Here is a 15,671-nt window from a genome sequence, read left to right on the forward strand (position 1 = left end):
ACTGAGGAGCTGAGGAACCCTCACGAATTGCATATCTATGCTTCGGATGGGACCCACGATCGGCCACAGTCACCGCCAGCCTCTTGCCCTCTACTCACTCGTCTCCTCCGGGTCCAACATGGACTACCTCCGCCTCGCCCTCGCCGAAGCGCGTAAATGCACCCCGTCGTCCACCGCATTCTGCGTCGGATGTGTGATCATCGCGACATACCCCCCGAACGCCTCCCAGCCTGCCATCCTTGCCCGCGGCTACTCCCGCGAACTCCCCGGAAACACGCACGCCGAAGCAAATGCTTTGGCCAAGGCGCGATCGCTCTCCGAGGATGAGTTAGCCGCACTCTTCCCCGATGCCACGGAGCCGCTTGACATCGACGCTATCCTCGAGAACGCGGACATCTACACCACCATGGAGCCGTGCTCCGTGCGCACCTCGGGCTTGGCGCCCTGCGCAGACGCGGTCATCGCGGCGCGCATGAAGCGTTGCTTCATCGGCGTCGGAGAGCCCGATGACTTCGTGAAGTGCGAAGGAGCGCAGAAGCTCAAGGACGCGGGCGTGGATGTGATTTGGCTCGACGGTTTGGAAAAGGAATGTCTGGAGGTAGCGAGGATGGGAAGGGAATAGGAATTGCTGCAGCTCTTACAGCAGATATTCACACAAATAATATACATTGTAGCTTCTTCTAACGACTGGCGTTCACTGGAGACACGCCTCCACCAACGATGCCCACTCCTCCAGCAGCGATTTGGCGGTATCCGAGTCCAAAACCGATCCCGCAAACTCGATGGACATGGCAACCTTGTCCGTCTTCTCAAGGACAACGATGTCTATCATGACGTCGTCCTGAGACGCATATGTGTCAATTGTTGTACGGTAGGATGCCTCCAAACAACTTACCTTGACCAGGTCAGTGATACGCATTCTATCTATTCCAGCAGTTGCCTCCGAGGAAACCTGGGGTATGTAATACGGAACCTGAAACAGAATATGAGCATTCGCGCAGGTGGTCGGAAGAAATAATTTTGCGTACCTCTACCGGTTGGAGGAGCGCCCCGTCGCTCTTCTCGACCTCCGGTGCGACCTTGATGATGTTGACGAACACATTCGAGAGCGGCTTGTCGGGGACGCCGACCCACTCGTGCACCTTCGCCAGCCGGCTCTGCTCTACGATGGCGGAGCGTGCCTGCAGGTCCGACTGGATGCGACGCGCCAACGCCAGCCCGTCCACAGCTCCCACGTCGGACACACGGTAGGGCAGGACGTTGATGCACGGAGCAGCGAGACGCTCTACGCTTTGCAGCTCGCCCGTCCGCCCGGAATGCCACAACGAGAACGTCGCGGCGTCGGTCCCAGCGTGCTTGCTCTGGACCCGTGCCCAACAGGCGAGGAACACGCTCTGGAGGGAGACTGCGAGCTCGCGTGCGCGCTGCTCAAGCGTTGCAGCGTTGCCGAGGACCGCACTGTCCGTGTAAACGTGCCGTGCCGGAGTATCTGGTGTGGTGGGCAACGTCGCGGCGTCGGGCGCGGAGTGCTTGCTCTGCACCTGCGACCAGCAGGTGCGTAGAGCGCTTTTCAGAGAGACGGCAAGTCCGCGCACGCGATTCTCCGGAGGTGCGACATGCCGTTCTTGAGTATCGGGTGCAGCGGGCAAAGCGGGGAACAGAGCAACGTCGTCGGCCGCGAACGCCGACTTCCAGTACTTCTCCTGCTCCTTCTCTGTGCTGGGAGTCGCAACACTGTAACGGAGGAAGCCTTCCAGGTCGGTTGAGCTCCGCGGGACCTGGCCCGAGTACAGACGCGCGAGATCGTCGACCAGCAGCTGCAGACTCCAAGCATCGTACTGGAAGTGATGAAGGTGAACGAGGAGATACGCCGAGGATGACGAGCGCAACAGCACCGCACGCGTGATTGGACGTGCCATGGAAGGAGGATGGGACACGAGCTCCTTCATGCGCCGCGCAACTGCGTCTTTGTCGTCGCCCGAGTTGTCCAACGTCCCCGTGGTCCAGCTGGGCTCCAAGGCGTCGGCTTTGAATACCACGACTCGAGGGGCGGAAGCCGCCGAGTCGTAGACAAATGTCGAGCGGAGGACAGCGTGTCTGCGGATGAGCTCGCTCCACGCGGCCTGGAGCTTCGCAGTGTCGAGGTCCGCAGGAAGGCGATATCCAAAGGCGTGCTGGAAGCGCGACCCCTCACTGCGCTGCCACATGCCGATCATCCACTCCATACCGGGGGATGCGTAGGTGATCCTCTCGACAAGATCGACCGTTGCAGGGTCGTGCGATGCGAGCAGAGCGGGCCATTGTTCGCGGGGAATGTCGACAGAGACAGCTACGGGCTTGATACCGTTCGCGGCTGGGGCCTTTGCGTCCTTGAGTCTCTGCAGCAATGCGCCGACCGAGGGACTTTGTACCACATCGGAGGCGGTGAGACGAAGCCCGATGCGACGAGCCTTCGCGACAAGCTGCACGGCCGTGATGGAGTCGATGCCGAGCGTGGCGAGCGGCGTAGATGTGAGGATTTTCGAGGCAGGGACTTTAGTCACGGCGAACAAGACGTTTCGGAACTCGTCGAACCGGGGGTCCCACTCCTGATCAACCTCGCCGTTCACCGGCTGAGAGGTTGCTTGTGCAGGGGCATGCGGCGCTGGAATCTCCGGGAGACCCGAAGACCACGGTTCGTCGGGGAGGCGCACAATGTCGCAGAGGAAAGCGATGTAGCGCTGGACAACACTTGTGAGTCCGATAGCATCGGCGACATCTGACGTGCATGCCGCTTGCACCATGAACCCGTCCTCGGTCTCATGGAGCTCAATGTTCAAAGGATACTGAACGATGGTAAGAAGGTATATACACAGCAAATTTTGCGAGTACTCACGTGGACGCTGATATCTTCTGCCTCGCTCACGTCGAAGGCCCACAAGCGATTGGATTCGGATTCTAGAGACTCCTGCTTCGGCTGGAAGACAAAGATGCTGTCCCAGAGATTGCTGACGCCCAGTTTCCGTTGGATTGACCGCAGAGAAGCATGTTGCCAAGACATGCTGGCAATATTCGACTTGTGGATCTCCTTGAGGAGAGACTTGTTGTCCAACACACTTCCGAAGGAGACGCGGCAAGGCACGGTATTCTATTAGCGTGTTAGCGGCTGTTTCAGACAGAGAGAGGGTTCGACGCACGAGCATAGGGCCAATGACATCCTCTGCGCCGGGAACATCACGACCGGAGATCACGCGGCCGAACACGACGTCCGACGAACGGGTCATGACGGCAAGCAGCTTCGCGAACGCCGCCTGTCCAAGGCACTGCGCCGTGACTTCAGTCGAGCGACAAGCCTGGCTGATCTCGCCGTCGGCGAGCTTGACGGGCAGGGAGAGTTGGTGGACGGTAGATGACTCTCCCACTGTAGACAACCTCGGAATGGGTGCGGCGTTCAGTCCGCGGAGACGATTGACCCAGAAATCAGTTCCGCTCTTCTCCTGCCACAGTAATGCCGGCAAGAGCTCATGATAGCGTCCAGGAGAGGGGGTTTCAACTCCTAGATAGAGCTGCTCGACCCAATGGAGGAGGTTTGCGATCGAGAGGCCGTCGTACAGAGCATGGTGCAGGACGAGCACCAGGTGATCGGTGGAGTCGGGCGTCGTCGACTTCAGGAGATTGAAGTACACGGGTGGTTCTTGGAAGAATTTGCCTTCGTCGGCGACCTTCAAGTACGGGTTGAGCGTTGCCACCACGTTCGCTCCCTCTTCAGCGGGGACCTCAGACCAACGGAAGGTGGAGGTCGAGTGTACGGCTTGCGCCCATACTCCAGGACCAGACAGGAAGTGGAAGGTCGTGCGCAGGATGTCAAATGTTGCAACTGCCTTCTGCCAGACCTCACGAAGACGAGCGACGTCCACGTCCTTGCTGAGACGTAGCGGGAAGAGATGCACGTATAGACGACCATTGGAGCTGACAGTCTTGTTGGGATGTGAGACGCATGGCAGACGTTGGATTTGAACACAAACGTACCTGCGACAGCATACCAGCCTGCAGTGTCGTCGTCGGGAATATGTTGATCTCGTCATCCGCTGAGAGCCTGATCGCCGCCATATCTATATCGCGAGAAAGGTTGTCCCGCTCCTCCTTGAACGATGAAACCATACGATCTCCGTCGTGGGGTGCTGACACCTTAGCCTGGACATGCGCCGCTAGGCGGCGCGGGGTAGAAAGCTTCAAGATATCTACGGAGGTGAGGGCGAAACCTTCCTTCGAGAATTGACGGCTCAGTCCAACAGACTTGATGGAATCCAAACCGAGGGAAAGGAGGGACGTGTCCCCCGCGATGAGCTTAGCGTCGATACGCAGGAACCGGGACGCAATCTCAAGTATCCGCTGGAGGATGCCCTCGTCAACCACCACATCCAAAAGAAGGCCGTCGTCCTCGTTGTCCCCGTTGGAAAGAGGCGAATGTGAGCTAGTCTGAGGAGCATTCCCGTTAGAGACAGGGAGACTCCAGTCGTCGCTGTCCGCCATGCGAATGGCCGTTTCCTCGAGGCGGTTCAAGATATCATGGACTAGGGCGGGGGAGATGTCCGCGGAGGTATAAGCCGCATGCGCGACTGCCTGATCATGCGCGGAGTCCAGGACCACTTCCACCGCAAGAATGTACTATAGGGAGTTAAGCGCACGCGCACTCGAAAGATATGATAGTGACTCACATCGGGTTCGGGGTTCTGGCTCTCAACTACACTCCAGAGACTGCTCTCCTCACTCTCCTTGAACGACACCGAGAACAAGGTGTCGAAGAGAGAACCACCGCTTTCCGACACCCACTTCTGAATACGACTGAGCGGGATGTGCTCGAACTCGCCGACGCGTGCGATGTCGTGCTGGACAGACTGGACTACCGAGGCAGCGTCGTTGTAGCGCACGCGAGCCGGAAGAACGGTAATCATCGGGCAGATGGTGGTGTCGATATCGCTCACAGGTAGAGAGCGTCCTGCACGGATGACCTACCTCATGTCAGCCACGTCTTGCAACATATAGTAAGGGGGATGGACATACCCCGAACACGACATCGTCGTGGTTGTACAACCGCTCCGCAAGTAGGTACCCATACGCCGACATCAATAGAGCCTGAAGGGTCACATGCTTCGACGCAGCCTTGGCCTGAAGCTCTGATAGAGGATGCCTGAGAGCGACGGACGTAACGTCCGCTTGATGAGCGGACGCCTCCTTGTTCAACAGACTTTGCCACTGGAAGTCCTCGAGATAGCCAGTCCAGAAGTCGCGCGCTGCAGTCTGGTCGATGGCGACAATCGGCTCAAGGACTGTGTGTAGCGGGGCGGAAGGAAGCTGCTGCGTCTTCAAGTAGGCGTGCTCAAGGTCTCGGAGCAGTACGGGGAGTGAGATGCCGTCATAGAGGGCGTGGTGAATTGACAGCACTGCATAGGTCGTGCTCTCTGCGGACGCTGTGAAGATAGACAAGCGTACTGGTGGAATAGTCGAGATGCCGAGGTTGAGCTCCTGTGCGATGGACGCCGCCCGCTCGTTGGTGAAATATTGCTGGAAGTCGGCGTCACTGCTGGCGTGCACGTCCTGCTCTGAGACATTCGCTTGCGCCGCTGTGACGCGAAGGACGACTTGGACGAGATTGCTGCCGAAGTGAAACACGGTGCTAGCAAGAGCCAACATATGAGAAGGGCCCCCATATGACGAGAACCTGAGACTCACCGTAACATCTCATGCTCGGCCACGAGCTCCGTCCACGCGTCTCGCAGGCCGGATGTCGACGTCCCGGAAGCGAGGCGCAGGACGACATGTTGCACGTACATCGACGGCGAGTTCACCGAGCGATACAACACACCCTCTTGAACAGGGAAAGGCGGGAGCAAGGATTCTATTGCGTCCGGAGCATACACGCCTCCCACCTCCTCAGCAAGGCCGCGAGCGAACTCATCGATCGGCGAGGCACCGTTAGGCACCGCCGGTGTGGCCAGGCTGCGCTCCAGGAGCGTTGCAATCTGGCTGACGGCAGGATGTTGCATGATCTGGGCAGGGGATAGCTGAACATCGAAGCTCCGCCGGAGGTTTGCCGCCAGCCGTGCGATCGCCAGGGAGTCCAAGCCGCATTCGAAGATGTTCGTGTGAGGTCCAAGGACGTCGGGGGGCAGCTTGACGAATGGCCTCAAAACCTCCAATATCTGACGCTCAACCTCGGTCGGCTCCCGTCTCTCAGCCTGCTTGGCCGCACCCGATGAGCGCCCGCCCGACATCAGCTGTGTCAGTGTCTCAATATCGAGACTAAGGAAGAACGCCGCGAGAACCTTCGCATCCGCCTTGCCGTTCGAGCTCAGCGGAATGAAGCTCAACGGAATGATATGACTGGGACGCATATAGCTGGCGAGCTCCCGGTCGCATGCGCTCCTGAGCTGCGGTAGAAGACCCTCCGGGGGCGTAGTGAGCGACGGCTTGCCGCCCTTGCGGGCGGAGACAGGGACGGAAGCGTCCCATGCGATGAACGAGATGAGCTGGTCGGCACCGATGGCGGGATGCTTCCCAAGTATCGTCATGACGTCGAGGCTCCTCTTCGGAGCAGCGGCAGTGCGGAGGATCGACGAGATACCCTCGGACTCGATTCGGACGCCACGAAGCTTGATCTGCGTGTCGATCCGCCCTATGATCTCGAGCGTAGCGTCAGGCATCATGCGGACGAGGTCGCCGGTACGGTATGCCCAACGCTCGGTGCCGTCTTTGGGGAACTTCAAGAAGGCCTTTTCCGTAAGGTCCGGTCTTCCGACGTAGCCAAGTCCGACCAGGGGCCCTTCGACCACGAGCTCGCCAGTACCGCCGCGAAGGATGATCTCCATGTTCTCGTCGACGACATACCCGCCGACGTTTATGAACGTGTGGCCGATGTTGGCTCGTGGGGTGTCTTTGTCCATGAGGCGGGCGGCGCAACCTATCGTTACCTCGCTCGGACTGCACGCTTGAAGTAAGTCATCAGTGGCGAGATGTATCAATATAACTTACCCGTAGAAATTGGCCAACTTGATCCTCGGATGCGAAGCCCATTTGTCGAGGATCTACAATTTGGGTATGAGAATTTGCACTGGCACGGTGGAATGAGTAGACCTACCGCGTCACTCATCTTCTCGCCTCCACTAGCAATATAGCGAAGGTTAGTCGAGTGGCCAGACGCCTCGTCTTCTTGCACAGCCCCCATGGTCGCCTCGATCAAACTAGGAACGATCCCGACGTGGGATACGCGTAGATGAGTGATGTAGTACGGCAGATCTTCCAGAAGCAAGGAACGCGGAGCGGTCAAGATGGGTATGCCGATGGCGAGAGGGACAAAGATCTCGGCGAGGTGGACATCGAAAGCCACCGCTGTGACACGAATGTCGTGTAAGCTCATTCATCGTTCTACGGACAAAGCTTGGAAACGCACATGCGATGGATAGATAATTCCCGTCGCTCGGGTCTTCCATTTCCACAGAAGCGCATATGGCACTCAGCGCCCATATTGCTTCGCTAAGTCCACGATGCGTCAGAATACAGCCTTTGGGAGCCCCCGTAGTCCCTAAAATTGGATGAGCCGCGGACGCTCCGACAGACTGGCAAAGCAGCGTACCTGAAGTGTACAGAATATATGAGGGATCGCCCAGCTGAGGCTCCTCGACTGCGTCAACACTCTGAGCGTCGAAAGCAGTCTGAACCGAAGCATCCGTGAAATCGACAGCAATGTCGCCGAGAGACGCGAAGCAAGACAGATCCGAAGAAGACAAGATGAAGCGAGCATTGGAATCCTTCGCAATATATTGTTGCCGCTCTACCGGCAGCTCAGCGTCGATCTGAGTGGACGTTAGCCGCTGTGCACGGACGATGAGATAATATAGACTTACAGGCACATAGCAAGCGCCAGATCTAAGTACACCGAAAAACGCGACGTGGAACCCCACGTCCCGTTTCATGCATATAGCCACAGAATCACCTCCCTTGACGCCAGCTCCGCGCAACCAGTGAGCCACCTGATTCGCCTTACGATTCAGTTCAACGTAAGTGATCGTGTCCGCTACGTAGCGGTCGATGGGAACGTCCGTAGATAGGTCAGCGTGCCAGCGGACCGCGATCCCGTCCGGCCGTTCGGTAGCCCGCAGAAGAAGATGGTCCGCGGCGAACTTCACCGGGGGGATGGGTGCATACATGTGGCAGCGATCCTCGAAGGAGTGGGTATCATAGGATGACACGAGCGCCGCGGGGAGCTGCGGAAGGCGAGCCATAGTTGCCTGAGGTTCAGCCTGCGCGTGCGCCACTAACGCGTCTACCTGGGAGGCGAGGAGTGTGCACTGCGATGGGTGGCTGGCGCGTTCCGAAGCCGTGATGGATAGTACCGCATTGTCGCGATCCACAGTGAGTACTAGAGGGGCACTCTCTCCAAGCCGAGGAAAGCGGAGGGGATGGGCGCTGAGCAAAGCGAGGGAAGGCAGCTGCTTCTGAGCGAGATCGAGGGCACTGTGAAGGGCACTGGGAGAAACGCGAGGCCAGTTTGCGTCTGCGAGTGCTTGAGATATTCCTTCCACGGCGTCACCCCATGTCGAGCTTTCGTCCCAAGTGACACGCACCGGGCGCAACTTATCTTCTTCGCCATCTGCGATCGCGAGCAAGACGTCCGTACAGCCACAATACGCACCCAGCACGCGTCCGGCAGCGACCACGACGACAGCAAGTGCCTTGGAGGCGCTCTGGCCGGCACCCAGAGTTAGAGCCTGAGAGACTGTTCGGAGGGTGCCAGGAGCGAAGCGTCTTGAGGACAGGTCTGGGAAATCCTGGTGTCTATAGCCCGCGAGAATGTGCTGGTAGCCGGTGAAGTCGCCGGGGACGCTGGGAGTGGGAGGGGGCTCCATCGTTGTGGGTGGGGCGGTCGACATTTGGAGGGGTGCTGAGCAAAAGACGGAGCGGGTGAGGTTGCGGACCGCTGGACGTGAGAGAAGCCGAGACGGCTTAATTAGCACTCACCACAAGGTGTGCTCTCTCTGCGCTCGCACTGGCAGAGACTGACTCGAGAATGCGGGGCGTCGCGAGCAGCTCAAGGTCGGGGCCTCTGGCGAGCTGCGGGGCCGTTGACGCTAAGCGAGAGCAGCTTTCCTGTGATTCCAGGTCTCTGGTCCAGCACCTTCACAGGCCAACCCTGTCGGAGCCGACGGACAAAATGCGCCAAGAAAATTGAGGAGTGAATAAGCGCAGCGGTGCATGTTGCTCCCCAGGGCCCCGACAACCAGGAACTGCATGAGACACGCGGATTCCGAGCGGAACGATGAAGAGTAGAGGCGGGCTGGCTTGGCTGGTGGGCGGGAGGAGGAGAGGTTGAGGAGCTGATCTTATCTTATCAGATGAGACTGGCCACTGTCCCGGGGGTGGTGATTAGATGGGCCGCGGGGGCCCTTGATCTTATCAGATTGCACATGGCGACCGATTCTGATCTCTGCGCCTCTGTGCTTCAACGCCCACGGAGGACGTCTGGCCCGACGAGCTCTTCATCCCCAGCGAGCCCCCCAAGCCCCCCGGAAAATACTTTTCTACGCCCACATGTGCTGCGTGGGGCTGGGCAGACGCAATGCCTTCTGTTATTCCGCCCGTCCGCCCCTTGCCCATGGCCCGCCGACGCCCACCGCCTTTCTTCGTAGCCGGGTCGGCGAGACCCTAGGCACTGGCCATCGCACCAGCATCCTGGTGGAATTGCCAGGATGATTAAATCGGTCGTGGAAATGACACATCCCAGTCCGTCACTTTCCCTGACCGCTCCTTATAAAGTTTGGCAGCCACCAAAGCCGCCGACGATTCCGTCCGACGGACTTGCTTTCCTCAGCCTATCCCATCCACCTATTCTCGTCTCCTCACTCCAAAACATCTGCGATGTCCTCTCAGTCGCAATCCACCTCGTCCCCGCTCTACGATGTCATTGGACTCGGCTTCGGGCCCGCGAACGTCGCCATAGCTGGGGCTATCATCGAGAAGTGGGGGCAGCCTGGGACCACCTCCGTAAGCGCGCTCGTGCCAGTATCTCCCCGCTATCGGTCGCTCACAAAGTCCTTCCCGCATGCACTCTATCCGGACGTTCTTGTGATCAGAGCCATGCGCCTCTTCAGCAGGTCCTTTTCATTGAGAAGCAGCCCGAGTTCCGATGGCACCCCGGCATGCTCTTGCCCAACTCGCGGATGCAAATCAGGTGTGTGAACCGACGCATGATAGACGTGCGTCCCATACTGAACTTAGCTTGCCCGCCACAGCTTTCTCAAGGACCTCGCGACTCTGCGCTCCCCGGAGTCCCCGATCACGTTCCTTGCGTATCTCCACTCTCAGGGCCGCCTCCTGAGCTTCATCAACCGTGGTAGCTTCACGCCGACGAGGCGAGAATACTCCGACTACCTCGCTTGGGTCGCCGACTACGTAGAAAAGCGCGGCATCCAGGTGCGGTACGGCGAGGAAGTCGTCGGCGTCTCGCGTCTCGACGACGGCACCGTTGAGGTCCGCAGCCGCAACGTTGCGACTGGGGAGGAGTCCTCCAGGCGTTCCAGTACGTGCAGACGATCGATCGATCACCTTCATGCGCTCATCCTTGTCCCTGCAGAAAATATCATCCTCTCCCCCGGCGGTACCCCTAAGCTCCCGCCGGCGCTCGCCGTCATCGCACCCCATCCCCGCGTAATCCATAGCGCCCATTATTTGTCCGCCGTCGATGCTTTCTTCGCCTCGCTCCCGCAAACTTCGGAGCCGCTGCGCATCGCGGTGATCGGCGCGGGGCAGTCCTCCACTGAAGTTCTCCTGGACCTGTACAACCGCCTCAACGCGCTCCCGGCCTGCAGCGGGGGCAAGCATGAGCTCGACATGATCTTCCGCAAGGGCTCGCTGAAGCCGAGCGACGATACCCCGTTCTCCAACGAGATCTTTGACCCGGATGGTGAGTGTTTTTCTCGATTGGTTCAGTTTGAGCACGCGTCTGACGCTCGCGAACAGCCACGGACATGATGTTCGGTCTTCCGTCGAAGCGCGACCGCCAGGCCGTCCTCCGCGAGTACAACCCCACCAACTATAGCGTCGTCAACATGAGGACCATCGATAACGTAAGTCGCTGCAATATTACGCGCGTGTGATTGCAAACTGACAAGCCCGCATCAGCTGTACGAAGTTATGTATCACCAAAAGCTACTTGACGGCATGAAGGCCCGCACTGGACGAGGAGAGGATTCCGACCGCGCCCGTATTACCTTGCATCCTTATACCTCCATTTTCGCTGGGGAGATCGTCACCGGAGAGGCCGCCGGGCCCGGCGCCTCCGAGGCGGTCCGCTTGACCCTCCACGGCCTCCATACCCACGGCGTGTCCCAGAAGACCTACAGCGGCGTCTTCTGCGGCACGGGCTACGACCGCGACTCCTGGATGAAGCTGCTCGCATCCTCGAACCTCGCCGACCACCTCGGCGTCAAGTCCACGCCCATCGAGCTCGTGCCCGAGTCGGAGCCCGCGGAGCCCATCCCCACGTCACTCTTCGCCGACATCGAAGACGCTGGCGTGATCTCCCCTGTCTCCTCGCGGTCGACGGACGGCTTCTCGACGCCGCCGACGCCCGCCACGCCGCAATCGCAGCATTCCAAGCTCAACGTGGAGACCCAGCCGTCGAAGGTCCGCATCACGCGCAACTACCGTCTGCTCGCGCCCGCGGCGGGCAAGAGCGATGCCGAGCTCGCGGGTGAACCTCGTATCTTCCTGCAGGGATGCACGCAGTCCACCCACGGACTGAGCGAGTCCCTGCTCAGCATCCTGGGCGTCCGTGCGGGTTCGGTAGTCGACGAGCTTTGCGGGGCGCAGTAGAGTAGTGACGAGTTATCCTTAGGCCGGCTTCAGCGGGGCCATACTTCTGTCTGTCCAGAACAAGTACTTGTATAGTTAATTTCAGCGGAAACATGGGCATTTGAACTCTGACTGCGATCTGCGGCATCTGAGAGGCGTTATCAAGGTTCTTTCATTGCTATAAGTCTGAATGAGGTACGAGAATACATGTCCGGATCCCCTCGGCACGCCGCATGCGCTCCAGAGGGTGCCGCGTCGCCGCGATGCAATCCGAGCTCATCGTATGGTGCGTTGACATGACCCGACACAGGCACGCATCGAGCGGTGAGAAAGCGCGAGCGAGGATATGGGAATCTCGTGTTAACTGTCCAGTTTCCGCCCGCGCGAGCACACGAGTGCACGTCTTCCATCGCTTGGCGGGCCGATGCTATCCCGCGAAGCCCCGCGATGTGCGCGTAGAATCGGCGAGAGGAAGGTGCCCTTGGTGTCCTGTCGATAATTGCGAGAAGCGCAAGTTGACTGAGAAGCTGAAGAACGTATAGCGTCATCTGTAAAGGGCCTACGGGAGACTAGCGGCGCAAAGACTGAGCGCTGAGCTGCGTTTGAGGGAGATAGGAGCCTCCATGCCGACTCTTTGCCAGTGCCAAAGGCAGGTGTTGGTCGCGTTGAGATCCGCGTTCAGCACACGTTTAAGAGAGGAATCCGGTGGTCGCGTTGGTGTGTTTGAGACCGAGAGAGGCGTGCAGCGTTGGTGGCGCGGTCCACGCGCGGGAGCGGAGTTTGTGTCCAGCCTCGATCGCAACGGCGCTCGCCGCCGGCCCGACGCAGGGCGCGGCGACCTCGCCAACTTGCACGACGACGACGGTCAAATCCATCTCTCAGCTCTGCGTCGTCGGCGACACCTCCTCATACTCCTGGTCGCTCTGGGGCACTCCGTCGACGCTTCCGTTATTTTTCTGTGCTGCTCGTGGTCATCTGAACGCGCATGGTCAGCGGAATTCGCACCTTGGACCCTGATATGCGCCGTCGCACGCGCGAACTCTGCTTTGCATCTGGATGCATCCTGTACTTGCGGCTCTTGCGTCCTGTCGTGACGGGCGTCCCACTCAATCCCTCCTCCCTGGCTTGCCTGCGTCCGGATGGTCGGTGCTGCGAATAATCCGGTGTCTTCATGTTTGTCGTGTTCCTCTTGGTCGTCCACAACTGGAGGTTGAATGGCATCTGGGGCGTTATCCAACCGATGAAGACGCGGCCAGGGGAAGCGTTGGCGTCCCATTCTTCTTGTCTTGAAATCGCGCGGGTGCGGCGCGTAACTGCCCTGGTTGAGCTTGTCGCTTGACGTTTGGCATTGCTAGACATGGCCTCTTTGGCATGGCGTCGAAAGATGGTGCGTGGCCAATTCATGTCTGCTACACACGTTCTCGTGGCCATCGTGCATATCGTGTTGTCATACAATGTCTTGGTTCGACTTCATAAGATCATTTGGTCTTGACTTTCGGCGTTGTCTCTAAATACGGCGCTGAAGGCGTTCACGAGGAGACGATATCGTTGACTATGGCGGATTCCCCGGAATAACGTGGGCTATACTGAGTGCGTATGGACCATGTTTCCTGTGAACCCACGTTATGCATTTTACGAACAAGGGATGGATGGACTCGCCCGATTTCCAGACCATCTCCCCGAAGTACGTCGGGGAGTGACATTTGTGACATGGTGTCACGCATCCTGGACGAGGGATGCAATGTCGGGGAGCAGCGTAACGACCCATTTGTTGGCATTCGAGTCGCCAGGCCGGTTAGGGAACTGTATAACCTGTTGGGAATGCATGCAAACATTTGTTACATCGAACTGACATTGTTGTACGGACTCACCGTTCTACGAGCCCCTCAGCTCGTACATCAACGCCGCAAGGCCTCGTTGAAGTTGATGCATGCCGTGCAGACAGGGCCATATGTACCTGCTGCATCAGAAGTCAATCGCCGAGATGTATGCTGACCTGCAATAGGCTGTTGACGCGTCGAAGAGGGCGCAAGCACTGTCGCAAAGTGACGATCGTGCGTATGCGATTCGCCGTATCTGGACTTGCCGATCCACCGCTGGTCGACCCGACGGTCCTCTTCTGGCGACTTGCTCTTCTGGGACACCCTGCCGTGCTCGCCCTAGTCACTTTGACCGTGCGGGGCTATCACGGCGCGCATGATCGGTCTGGGGAAGGCAGCTGGCGCTGAGGCAAGAGGCAACCACGGCCAGTTGCCGCGCACGGCCGCTCGCGCGAGCGGAGTCGGGCGAGCAGTAAGCTCGTTCCAGCTGATGCGACGTTTCCCTTTTACGAAAACGCCGTTGCCTCGTCCGCCCCCGCCATAAAATGCGCGAGCTCGCCAAGCTCCGCGCCCCATCTTTTCCCTCCCCCCACCACCTCCCCGACTCCCCGCCGCTCTTTTCGTTTCTCTTCGGCTCCCGACTCTGTGCTACGTGTCTAGGCTACTTCTCGCGCTTCTAACACCTCCGAATGCCCAAGCTCGATCCTCCCTTCCCCTCCTTCACTCTCATGATGCACGAATATCAAAACGACTCCCTCCGTCTCCCAAGCTACCGCGAATCCCTCGTCGTCCGATTCCACCCATACCCGCGCAAGCAGTCGAAGTCGGAGGCTTTGATGGTGAGTGGTCCTGTTAAAGACGCGTCGTAAGCCCCCCGTAGCCTCAACTCGAACACAAGCAAAAGGTGGACTATCGTTACGAGGAGCCCGCGCCAGCACAGGATGAGGAAGTCACTCCGGTACGTCGTATACTCTCCGATGCGTCTTCCCCAACGTGACTCGCTTGAGATGTGCTAATGCGCTCTGTGTAGCCTACCCCTACGGAGGAAGGTAACAACGTCGCGCTTTGCTTGGATCGTGCTATGAGCAAGGAGAAGGATGGCGATGTGGGTGTTAAGAGGCGTCGGAGCCTCACGGCGCTCATTATAGTGCGTTCAGCCCACCCTCTGACACCTTGTTTTCGCTGACAACAAATCCCTCGCAGGATCTTGCTCTTGCAGTTCGAAATGGTTATCGTACTCCCCGCCTTGGCAAGCGCAGGTCTTCAGTTTCGAAGGATGTTTGACGCGATTCGCGGCCGTTGCTAGCTTCGTTCTTGTTTGTGCATTCGCGCTTCTTGTTCCTCTTCGTGCGCCCTGGTCGCAGTCCCACAGTCAGCTTTTCGCTCGCGCGTATACGCTCCGTCTAATAAGTAAAATGTATCTATACTCGTCGATGTTCTTGCTTGATCTCCTGTATATTGTTTCGCTATCGTCGCACTCGCACTCGCATAATGGAATGTCTTGACTATCTCTTCAGGCATGCTTCTTGACTTCTTGAGAGCAGCACCCATTTTCGGCACAATGTTTCGGGAACTTGACGTGTCTTCTCCGAGCATCCCACACTAGAACGCAGCACGCTAAGCAGACATTACGTTCCAAACTGGCTCACACTGGACGTCATCTCAGCCGCTGCTTGACGCGTTGTGCGCGGACGGTCTTGTTACATATTGATGGTCTTGCGAACTTGACGTCTTGGGCACACTGTTCTTGCACGCTCACACCACTCTTGAGGCCTTGAGGTCTTGAAATCTTGCTCTGTCGAACTGCACTCGGACTGGTCTTCACGCTAAACTTGCATGTCGCGCCCTCTTGACTACCTTGCTGCGGCTGCACCGATCACACCAGACTCTTGCGCGTTCTTGCGTTGAGGATCTTGAAGACATCTTGAGGCATGCAAACACGGTGTATAACACACGAGAAAGAAGGCATAGGCAGCAACGATTGAGCTGTCGGGACGGTACGTGGTGGCCTGGTCGACGTTG

The 15,671-nt window shown here is 58.5% G+C and overlaps 3 protein-coding genes across 3 annotated transcripts; 2 read left to right on the forward strand and 1 right to left on the reverse strand.

Annotated features, from left to right (window-relative positions):
* Positions 1 to 278: 278 nt before the first annotated feature.
* On the reverse strand, positions 279 to 8,920 carry TRAVEDRAFT_27949 (uncharacterized protein). Its single transcript, XM_008037900.1, has 14 exons — positions 7,884 to 8,920; positions 7,613 to 7,832; positions 7,430 to 7,561; positions 7,118 to 7,368; positions 7,012 to 7,064; positions 5,713 to 6,960; positions 5,044 to 5,656; positions 4,698 to 4,991; positions 4,009 to 4,647; positions 3,177 to 3,956; positions 2,876 to 3,127; positions 1,029 to 2,825; positions 896 to 973; positions 279 to 841 (listed from the first exon to the last, which is right to left on the reverse strand). The coding sequence occupies exons 1-14, from the start codon at positions 8,907 to 8,909 to the stop codon at positions 695 to 697; spliced, it is 7,530 nt and encodes a 2,509-aa protein (XP_008036091.1). The 5' UTR covers positions 8,910 to 8,920; the 3' UTR covers positions 279 to 694.
* A 917-nt stretch (positions 8,921 to 9,837) lies between these two features.
* On the forward strand, positions 9,838 to 11,960 carry TRAVEDRAFT_165050 (lysine/ornithine N-monooxygenase). The gene is made up of 6 exons (XM_008038522.1): positions 9,838 to 10,020; positions 10,110 to 10,207; positions 10,269 to 10,555; positions 10,610 to 10,939; positions 10,996 to 11,102; positions 11,158 to 11,960. Exons 1-6 carry the CDS (start codon positions 9,895 to 9,897, stop codon positions 11,848 to 11,850), a joined length of 1,641 nt encoding a protein of 546 aa, XP_008036713.1. The 5' UTR covers positions 9,838 to 9,894; the 3' UTR covers positions 11,851 to 11,960.
* A 2,341-nt stretch (positions 11,961 to 14,301) lies between these two features.
* On the forward strand, positions 14,302 to 15,124 carry TRAVEDRAFT_63913 (uncharacterized protein). Its single transcript, XM_008038523.1, has 4 exons — positions 14,302 to 14,488; positions 14,548 to 14,607; positions 14,680 to 14,796; positions 14,853 to 15,124. The coding sequence occupies exons 1-4, from the start codon at positions 14,339 to 14,341 to the stop codon at positions 14,931 to 14,933; spliced, it is 408 nt and encodes a 135-aa protein (XP_008036714.1). The 5' UTR covers positions 14,302 to 14,338; the 3' UTR covers positions 14,934 to 15,124.
* Positions 15,125 to 15,671: the final 547 nt, after the last annotated feature.

Source organism: Trametes versicolor (assembly GCF_000271585.1).
Source record: "Trametes versicolor FP-101664 SS1 unplaced genomic scaffold TRAVEscaffold_4, whole genome shotgun sequence".
In the NCBI taxonomy this organism is placed as follows: Eukaryota; Fungi; Basidiomycota; class Agaricomycetes; order Polyporales; family Polyporaceae; genus Trametes; species Trametes versicolor.

What these genes read in the sequence shown, in the direction of transcription:
- TRAVEDRAFT_27949 (XM_008037900.1), bottom strand. Translation starts at nt 8,909, where the DNA reads ATGTCGACCGCCCCACCCACAACGATGGAGCCCCCTCCCACTCCCAGC. An exon ending in GCGAGAAGATGAGTGACGCG is followed by an intron (nt 7,065 to 7,117) that starts GTAGGTCTACTC and finishes CCCAAATTGTAG; the next exon opens with ATCCTCGACAAATGGGCTTC. An exon ending in AGGCTGGTATGCTGTCGCAG is followed by an intron (nt 3,957 to 4,008) that starts GTACGTTTGTGT and finishes CATCCCAACAAG; the next exon opens with ACTGTCAGCTCCAATGGTCG.
- TRAVEDRAFT_165050 (XM_008038522.1), top strand. Translation starts at nt 9,895, where the DNA reads ATGTCCTCTCAGTCGCAATCCACCTCGTCCCCGCTCTACGATGTCATT. An exon ending in AACTCGCGGATGCAAATCAG is followed by an intron (nt 10,208 to 10,268) that starts GTGTGTGAACCG and finishes TGCCCGCCACAG; the next exon opens with CTTTCTCAAGGACCTCGCGA. An exon ending in ACATGAGGACCATCGATAAC is followed by an intron (nt 11,103 to 11,157) that starts GTAAGTCGCTGC and finishes AGCCCGCATCAG; the next exon opens with CTGTACGAAGTTATGTATCA.
- TRAVEDRAFT_63913 (XM_008038523.1), top strand. Translation starts at nt 14,339, where the DNA reads ATGCCCAAGCTCGATCCTCCCTTCCCCTCCTTCACTCTCATGATGCAC. An exon ending in AGGATGAGGAAGTCACTCCG is followed by an intron (nt 14,608 to 14,679) that starts GTACGTCGTATA and finishes CGCTCTGTGTAG; the next exon opens with CCTACCCCTACGGAGGAAGG. An exon ending in GCCTCACGGCGCTCATTATA is followed by an intron (nt 14,797 to 14,852) that starts GTGCGTTCAGCC and finishes AATCCCTCGCAG; the next exon opens with GATCTTGCTCTTGCAGTTCG.